The 8,831-nt window shown below is 58.2% G+C and overlaps 1 protein-coding gene across 1 annotated transcript; it reads left to right on the top strand.

Annotated features, from left to right (window-relative positions):
• Nucleotides 1–266: 266 nt before the first annotated feature.
• LOC131272920 (interferon alpha-inducible protein 27-like protein 2A) lies at nt 267–5,399 on the top strand. The gene is made up of 5 exons (XM_004484374.4): nt 267–386; nt 1,660–1,801; nt 3,827–3,856; nt 4,611–4,772; nt 5,169–5,399. Exons 2-5 carry the CDS (start codon nt 1,684–1,686, stop codon nt 5,246–5,248), a joined length of 390 nt encoding a protein of 129 aa, XP_004484431.1. The 5' UTR covers nt 267–386; nt 1,660–1,683; the 3' UTR covers nt 5,249–5,399.
• Nucleotides 5,400–8,831: the final 3,432 nt, after the last annotated feature.

Here is an 8,831-nt window from a genome sequence, read left to right as displayed (position 1 = left end):
TGCAAGGATTAATTCTCTCAAAACCATCTTCTAGTCTTCTTTTGAGGTTAACATTTATCCTTTTATTACATATCACTGATGATCTTTTTTATGACCTTTTTAAAAGATATGGAGCAAGGCTTCATGCCCGAATTAAATGACAAAGCATCTTATATTAACTAACAAAGTGTGATGCTGTGCTTGGAGCCTGTCTCTTTGAAGCAGACTTCTCCCTTGCGCAGGAGGGGGAGGAGTCAAACGTTAGTTTCAGTTTCCTAGCAAATGAAACCTCTCCCATTGGCTGCTTGCATCCTCGTGGGCAGCGCTTGCCGCTGGTGCAGCTTTAGGTATCACAGGAGTCAGACTCCACAGCACATCTCCAAGCTCCCGCATCTTCTGCGAGTTGGGTAAGGCAAGAGGGGTAATGAGGAGCACCCCTTTTTCTGGCTTGAACCTCAGGGGGATGGTGGGCTCAGGGATGGAGTGGTCAGTAATTTATTCAGGGAGGGAGGGAAGAGAAATGGGAGGAAATAACAGAGCAGGGGCCCCAGGTAGAGAGGAAGGGGGTGAAAAGGGGTAAAGAGGGCTGATTTACAAGCTACAGTCCCCCACTGTAGATTATAAATCCCCAGGTTTACTTGCGTGGCTACGGGGCAGAGGAGAGAGCAGGGCGAGAGCCACTCAGGCATGGCGGTTTGCTTTATAGGCTATTAATTTGCTAATGGCAGGGGAGGGGTCTGAGCTGCCTGATGTTTGGATTGATTACCCCACCCATCAATACCCTAGTATAAACTCCCTCGGGAACATCCCAGGAAGGAGTCTCTGTTCTGGAGAGCAGAATCCTGGGGGTGGGGTTCCCCCAGCAGCCATCTTGGGACATACTGATGTCCAAGTGGACTCTGCCAGGTTCCAGATCCGTCTATCAATTCCCTGTCTTACGAGCCTGCTTCAGGAGGGAGGCCAGTGTAGGTCCATTGTAGCCACTTTTGTTTCCAAAAACAATGGTCCAGCTGTGATTAGAGAAAATGGGTCTTGCTTGGGAAGGGGCTCCAACCCCACGTGCTGCTGGACCCTGGGACTCTGGGAACAATCGGGCTCGTCCCTGCCCTGGGTTCCCTCAAGCCTCAAGGGGAGACGGGGAGGGAGGAGCGAAGTGTTAGGACGAACCAAGGCCGGGCTGCTACAAGCCTGAGCTTTAAGGGGCTGGGCTTGGGCCTGGTCACCTTGCCACCCAAAGCCTCGTGACCTTGGAGCACTCACCTGCCCTCTCTGAACCCGGGTTTACTCATCTTTAAAATGGGGTAGTGACCCCATCTTTCTGTACTTAGCGAGCACCTTGGCCATGATGTACGCCTAAAAACGGAATTGACTCTTATTCCTGATCCTGGTGCCTTTTAAAAAGCTCCGTGGAGATTTAAGGGAGTCCAGAGCCTAAGAAGTCGGTGCTGTGTCCTCAGGAGGAGGGAAGCTCGGCATCTGGGAAAGCCAGATCCTCCCAAACACAGGCGCTCCTCTGACCCCAAGACGCACCTCCCTTCTTCCTTTGCCCCAGAGCCCTTTGCATGCCCGCTGCCCCCCCAGCTCAGAGCAGGCTCCCTAGTCCTGGATCCTTCGAGACTTTCGGGGAGGTGGGCAGAAAGCAGTGCTGGGCCCATCCCCACTGACGCGTCACCCCTTCAGCTGTTTCAGGCCCCGTGGAGCGCCATGCGATTAGCCGAGGCGGGACTCCTGGCCGCGCTGCTGGCCTCCCAGATGCTGTCCAGCCTGGTCCTAGCCAGCAAGGAGGACAGCCAGGCTGAGAGTTCATCAACAGGGACAGCAGGTGAGACTTCTGGGGGCTGGAGCTAGGGAGGGGGCGGGGCTCCAGGACACTGCCCAGGGACCAGGACCAGAAAACAACCCCACCGGTGTGAGGGCACCAGATGGCTTTGCCGGCAGCCCCTGCACCCCGCTCTGCGCACCTCGCCCTGGGGGTCCTCCTGGCTCCCTCTGACAGAGGTCGACCCCGCTGGGTCCAGGAGGTCTGGGCTGCTTTGGGTTTCGTCTCTAGGGTCCCAGCAAGCTCCGGTCCCCTCTCTGGGCTGGCCTCCTGCGGAGATGGAGGGGTCTGCCGCCCTATCTTAGCCTGGTGCCGAGTCTCTGAGGACCTGCCGCCAGGCCTCCTCCAGGCCCAGGGCCCCTGCTGTGGTGGGCTCCCAGCACTTAACACCTGCCTTCCCGCCCCAGCCTCTGGAGCAGGGAACCCGGGTCCACCTGCCTGTCCAGGGGAGCTGGGCCGCGGAGCCCTCATTTGCAAACACTGGACAATCTCATCATCTTTGACATTGTTAAGAGAATTGAATGACATGATAAATGTCAAGTGCTGGGCAGGGTGCCTAGGACAGGCGGGCACTGGGTGAAATGCAGCTTTTGTTGATGTTTTATGAATTGCTTCCATCACAGACGGGTGATGTGGTTATGCTACTCTCACCTGCACATGGGGTTTCTGCTCTCTCTGTCTCTCTCTTTGCCACCCCCCTTTCTTTCTCTGGGTATTTCATTTCCCTGAAGATCCAGAAGGCTGGTTTTTAAGAGAATTCTTCAGTGTAGGCCCATTTTCTTCACCAGATCTTGCAAGCCTCCTCCAGTTTTATTTATCCATTTCCACTTTTTCTCCCCTCTCACTCCCACATCTCCCTCAAGGTCAAACATTCTTGTAAGTTGACTATGCACATGATTTTTATTGGTGTTTTTTGTGAGTCCATGCCCAGGTAGATCAGATGCCAATCTTGCAGGCACCCATGCCCCACCTGCCTGGCAATAAAGTTGAGCAGCAAATACTTTGGGACCAGGCTCTTCACTGTTGAGTCCCTGGTTCCAGACACATGCTGGGTCCCTTCAAGCCATTATCCCTTCTCTGTCCATAAAACCTTCCCAAATCTCTCTCCCCAGGGAGCTGGTTGAGCTCACTCTACTCTCTGGAAATCCTGGCCCATATTGGGCCCAAAGATAGCAACCCCGACCCCTGGCTACACTGCCTGCCTCCCAAATGTTCCCAGTAGTGGGGTGCCAGGCCAATGCACCCCTGAATGAGGTCCAGGGCTGGAAGCAGCTCTACCAACAGGGGAACAGAGAGACTGGGAGGATCCAGGGTGGCTTCCTGGAGGAGGGAGCAATTATTTTGGAACATTCAGCTCTGCTAGGGAGTGCAGAGGATGCCCACGTCTCCACCACGAGGTGAAGTGCTGGCTGAAGAGCCCCTTCTGGACTTCAGGAGAGATTCCTCTACTCCCCCACTAATAACCCCTGACCCTGTGCAGGCTAACTAACCCCTGGGCTCAGGGAACATGCCCACACTGCCCTGTGCCCCTCTGCCCACGCCCACCACCGTGCCCTCATGGCACTGCCAGTGTCCCACCTTCATGGGAATGGCTGCCACAGCCGCCGCTGCCCTCCTTCCCTCAGCTGTCGGGTGTGTGTTTGATTGCAGCGCAGTAGGCTTAGGAAACAGGAGAGAGAAGGATGGATTAATTCTGACCTTCCCCCAAGTCAGCCTCCAACCAGGCATAACTAATAGGGTGAGTTTTCCGGAAATGATCTTCAAACCCACTGGGGCCGGATACCTCTGCAGTGGGCATGTGAATTCACTCAGCGCGGGTCTCTTTGTCCACTGGTTCAAGACTCCACAACCAGCAGCCCACTCGGGACAGGGCGTCTCCTTCAGGAGCTCCTGCTTCTCTGGGTGAAGCAGGGAAGGTCGTTGCAGCCCGTGACCCCCACCCTGGACCAGCCCCTCGCCGTGGTGGGTGGTGGGCTCACGGGCCGGAGGGGAGGCATTCTGCTCACAGAAGGCTCTTTTCTTCTCCAGCAAAAGCCGCTGCAGCTGTGATCGGAGGAGGTGAGTGGCTGCAGGGAAGGGGCTCTCGTCCCCACCTGTGGCCTGTCCCGGGAGCCTGGGTAGGGGAAGCCCCGGCCTCTGGCGGGTGTGGGCTCCCCAGACCTCAGGAGGCCCAGCGGGGCTGGGAGGGGCGATGGAGAGCAGCAGAGACTCAGGACAGGAGCAAGCAGGGCGCGGGCGGCCTCGGCAGAACATTCGGGAGCCGGGCGCTGGCCGAGGGTGTGACCCCTCTGGGTCCTGCCCTGAGAGCGGAACGATGCCATGGCTCAGGGTGCCCGCGAGGTCTCCATGGGGTGAGGCGCGGAGGGTGGCCACAGCAGGCTCTTTCCAGAGGCCGCACTCGCCGCCTGCATCCAGGGGCTTCCACAGTGCTCTGTGGCCTCATCGCGGACGCACTGCGAGGAGGGGTCCGGCAGGGCCTCAGGCAGGGCCCGGGTGCAGCCCTTGTTGTGCTTAGGTTTCCTCAGGGATTGGGCTCCCCTGCTCCAGGACTTGACTAAGGCGGGGAACTTCCCCAGGAAGCTCCTGCCACAAGCTCCATGGCCCTGGGGCCCTGTTTTCAGCACTTCCCAGCCTCCCCTCTGCTCTCCCAGCCTGGCCCCCACCTCGCCGCGTAGCTTCCGGCCATGCCAGGGCTCTCCCAGGCCCAGAGCAGGCCTCCTCCAGCCCCTCTGGGGCTGCCCGAGCTTGAGGGGTGACGGTGCGGGGGGCCCATTCCCCCGAATCCAGCCCAACGTCAGCTCCTCTCCCGCAGCTGTGGCCGTGGGGGCTGCGCCCGTGGTCCTCGGCGCCATGGGCTTCACGGGGGCAGGAATCGCCGCGTCCTCCATAGCTGCCAAGATGATGTCCGCAGCAGCCATCGCCAACGGGGGCGGCGTTGCCGCGGGCGGCGTGGTGGCCACGCTGCAGTCAGTGGGTGAGTGCGGGAGGGCTGGGCGTGGAGGGGGGGAGGCCCTCGCCCTGAGGCCTGGCCGGGGAGGGCTGTGCCCCCCTCAACACTGCCCCTGGGGGTCAGAGAAGGACAGAGCCCGCTCTGGGGCATCCCGACTCCACTCTGCCGGGACTGCATTTGTAGGTCACTGGGGGCCTCTCCTTCCACCTGGGAGACCCCAGCGCTCGGACCCCCCACGAGAGCTTGTGCCCCTTGCAGCTGCCTGCCCTCCCCATCACAGAGCTCCTGGGGTGTCTGGAAACGCAGGGGAGCTGGGGTGGTGGGAGGAGCCTCTGGCCTTCAGGCCCTCCTGGAGTGACCCTGAGGTCCTGCAGCTCGGCCGGCCTGTCCCTCTCTGCTCACCCCCTGCCTCTCCCCCAGGAGCAGCTGGACTGTCTTTCACATCCAACGTCGTCCTGGGATCCATTGGGGCGGTCCTTGGAGCCTTGAACCTGAATTAGTGGACCTTCCTGCCTCTCCCACTCCAGAGCTGAGGATGGAGTGGGCCCGGCGCAGCCAGCCTGGCCCAGGAAGGGGTCCCCTGCTGCCCACGACCAGCCCCTGATGGCAGTCTGTCAAAATAAGGAATAAAGGCAAACGGCTGCAACCGTTCCCACCGTCCTTCCTTCTTGCTCATGGTGGGGCAGGCCCAGCGCTGACCACTGTGAAAAGAGGGATTCAGGCTCAGCTCCCTGCTTGACCAACATGTCACCCTGGCAGCACGGGGTTGGGGTGAGCTGCAAGGAGTGACGATTTGGAGACAGGACGCTGTCCCCTGACCTGCTGTTGGCTGCCTGTATAACACTGGGTGGGTCTTCTCACTGCAGTCATGACCTGAGAGGTCCCAGTCAGGGTCCCAGCTCTGGAAGGGGTCCCTTCCCTGCTCGGGCCAGCAGGCAGCCCTACAGGGCAGGCTGCCCCAGAGCACCCATTTTCTGGGCTTGCTGAGGGTCCTGTGCCCTGACCAGCCTCCAGCGCCCACACCCCCGTCATGCTTGGAGGTTTGGCCTCAGGTCCTTGCTTCCTTTCTGCCACTGAGTCGCTGATCCCACCCCGGGGCTCCCGGGCTCTGGCTTGGTTCCCCTGGAGGCCCTCGGGTGTGGCCTGCATGGTGGTCCTGGCAGCATTCTGAGATGGCTAGTGCCACCCAATGTCTCCTCCTTCTGCCTCAGACTAAGAGGCAGGAGTTTTTCTCCTGGGCACTGCCCTCTAAATAGAGCCTGAAGACCATCTCACTTTCAGCTCAGTGTGCTCACAGCACTGAGTTCTGGGAGCTAAAAGGTGCACAGAAATGAGGTGTGCAGCTCTCTAGGTGGGCAGTTAAAGGGCTAGTGGGCTGCCTTACCCCTGCAGCTGGGACGGGGGCCTCCGTCCACCCCAGAACTGAGAGCGGCATCTTCAGGGGGGCCTTGCCACAAGAGCACAGCAGAGGGGGAGGGGGCTCCCAGAGCAGCGCCTCCATCCGGAGAGACTCAACCACTCAGTAACAGGAAACTTCCCTTGCGTACCCAAGAGGCTCCCCTTTACTGCAAGAAAGATCCGTTCTTATGAACACAGCAGGGAACCTTTCAATTGGGCAGAAGGGAACCCAGTCAAGAGGATTGCCTTTACCTCTGTTCCCTCAAAATGCCACTAAACGACTCTAACGGTGAAGGCAGTCCCGAAGCCCCTGAACAAAGAGAGAGGATGACAGGGACTTCACTGGGGGAGCCTGAAATGACATGGTAAGAGGAGCCACTTTGCAGTCCCAAGAGAGCTGAGCTGTAAGGGGAGAATGAAACAGGAAGCTTTGCCTGCAGGCCCCAAAGGTCAGTGCCCAGAGCAGCCTGTGCCTCTGGGTGCTGGCGTGAAGGTGAGTGGACAGCAGGGGGGCTGGTGAGACTGTTTAAGAAGCAGGCTGGCACCTCCTCACCAGCCCCACCAGCAGAGGGCTGGAGGGTTCTTCTTTGGAGGGGGGGGCCTCAGGACTGGGGTGCTCCAGGCACAGCTGAGAACAGGAGCTCCACGCTGCAGACGAGCGTTTTCATCTTGATGCCGAGAGCTCCCGTCTTCATTGATAGAACCACTGCCCCCTAGAACCACTGCCCCCTGGTTAGACTTCCAGCACGGACAGGAGCACTTTCTTCTCTGGGGGCCTTAGTAACCCCACAAAAAAATATGCTCAGTGACCACTGAGGAGGGCTCTCTCCTCAAAAGGCCCAGCCAGATCGTGCTCCAGTCTGAGTTGACAACCGCCGGCCAGAGGCTGCCTTTGGAATTACGGAAGCCCACCCCAGCGTCCACGTACAAACCCGCGTGTCCTTGATCCTGTCCCTGCTCGCCCCACCCCTGTTCCTCCCAGGTGGACTCCCCAGATGACGGAGGCCCAGCCTCCAGCCGGCTTCCTCACCCACCAAGGACCCATGGACCAAAGGGGAAACAGGTGGGCACTCTAAGGGGTGGAAAACTGTGTGGGTAGGGTCTCCAGGTGAGGGGGTGGAGTGGGCCAAGGGATATGGACAGAGGTTGCGTACTTCCAAAAACCTGGAATGGAGGAAGAAGGCAAAGGGCCTTGGGCTGTGACCCAGTGAGCCTGGCCGGAGCCACCCCAAAGCTCAGCTGTGCTCTATTTTGGGATTCTGACAGGTTTGGGCTTGTCCGAGACCCTAAGCAGGTGGGTCTCGTGCAGGGGCTGAAGGAGCCTCCTGTCTGAGGCTCATGCTGAGGAAGGGGGTGGGTGAGGCTAAACCTTAATCCAGGAGGAAGGCCTCTGTGGGGGGACCTGAGAGGGTGCTGAGCTCTCCCAGGCACAGTCCTGGGCTCCTGAGTGGGAACGGAGGGGAGGTGGGAAGTGGTCTCAGGCTGTATTCCCGCAGAAGCAGACACTGAGGCAATGATTTCTTTGGTAGGTGGAAGCGTCAACAGGGAGTGGGGGAAGGGAGACAGGAAAAGAAAGAAAGCCAAGAAAGGGTCTGTTAATGTGAGTTTCCAAGTGGGCCACTAGGCCAATCCTGCTGGGGACCTGGGGACACATGGAACAGGCCCAGAGCTGTGCCCGAGGAGAGTTCACATCGGCTCCCACCCCTAGGCTGAGGGCCCTGCTGGGGCGCGGATGTGCGTTGTAGAATTTGAGAGAGGTTCAATTATTTGCCGTATAGAGAGGCCAGGACTCAGGAATGATTTTGAGAAGGAAAAATGGTTTATTGACGGCCGGCCAGACTCGGGAGCTTTCTGTTTCAATCCCAAGGCTGGAGCAAGATTTTTGAATCCCTTTTATATAGAGAGGAAAGGCCAAATGGTCCCTTTGTTTCAGTTCTCAATAGGATCAATTAGCATATATATCTTCCACATCTTAGGTAAGATTTTAGCAAGGACTTCAGACATTCCAGGTAAGCTTTTAGCATATTTAGTTTGCCTTTCCCCTAAATACTTAAAAGTTTATAGACCTTGCATTGTTAAACTGTTTCCTGGGACTGGAGTCCTTGCTATTGTTACCAAGGGCAGGACTGCAGCCTCTTACTGTCACACCCACAAGTCAGAGAGCTTAGGTTATCTCTGAAGAGACAAAGAGCCTCCCACCCATAGCCCACATCATGTGCACCCTCACCAGCCTGCCTTGTGGGCCCCTGGGCGGCGCCTGGACTGAGAGTAAAGGTGCTGAAATGAGGAGGGCAGGCAGGTGCCGCTGAGCGAAGTCCACGGGCAAGTGTGCCAGCGCCAGCAGCGAGCTCGGCAGTGGGTAAGGGCAGTCATGCAGGGAAGAGGGTCCCCTGTTCACAGGGGCTGCTGAGTCCTCCTAATACTAGGTGGGCTGGTGGGATGTTCTTGTTGCTCTGATCACTGACTGTGCACCCTAGCTCCACAGCACACTCCTGCTGGGGCAGAGGTCAAAGTCCAGGTCTCTGCCCTACAAAGTAAGGCAACTCTCTGGAGCATCAGAAATTCCTATGCCCTGGCACAAGGAACCGAAATGAAGGGGCCAGGACAGCAAGGGCTTCATCAATGCCAGACCTGCCTCTTCCTAAACCTCCACTCCTTTGTTGGTCTCTCTGGTGACCTGGATGT

The sequence above is a fragment of the Dasypus novemcinctus genome, chromosome 3 (assembly GCF_030445035.2).
Source record: "Dasypus novemcinctus isolate mDasNov1 chromosome 3, mDasNov1.1.hap2, whole genome shotgun sequence".
Classification (NCBI taxonomy): domain Eukaryota; kingdom Metazoa; phylum Chordata; class Mammalia; order Cingulata; family Dasypodidae; genus Dasypus; species Dasypus novemcinctus.
The sequence above is the reverse complement of the archived record's forward strand: the minus strand, read 5'-3'. Positions and strand labels throughout refer to the sequence as shown.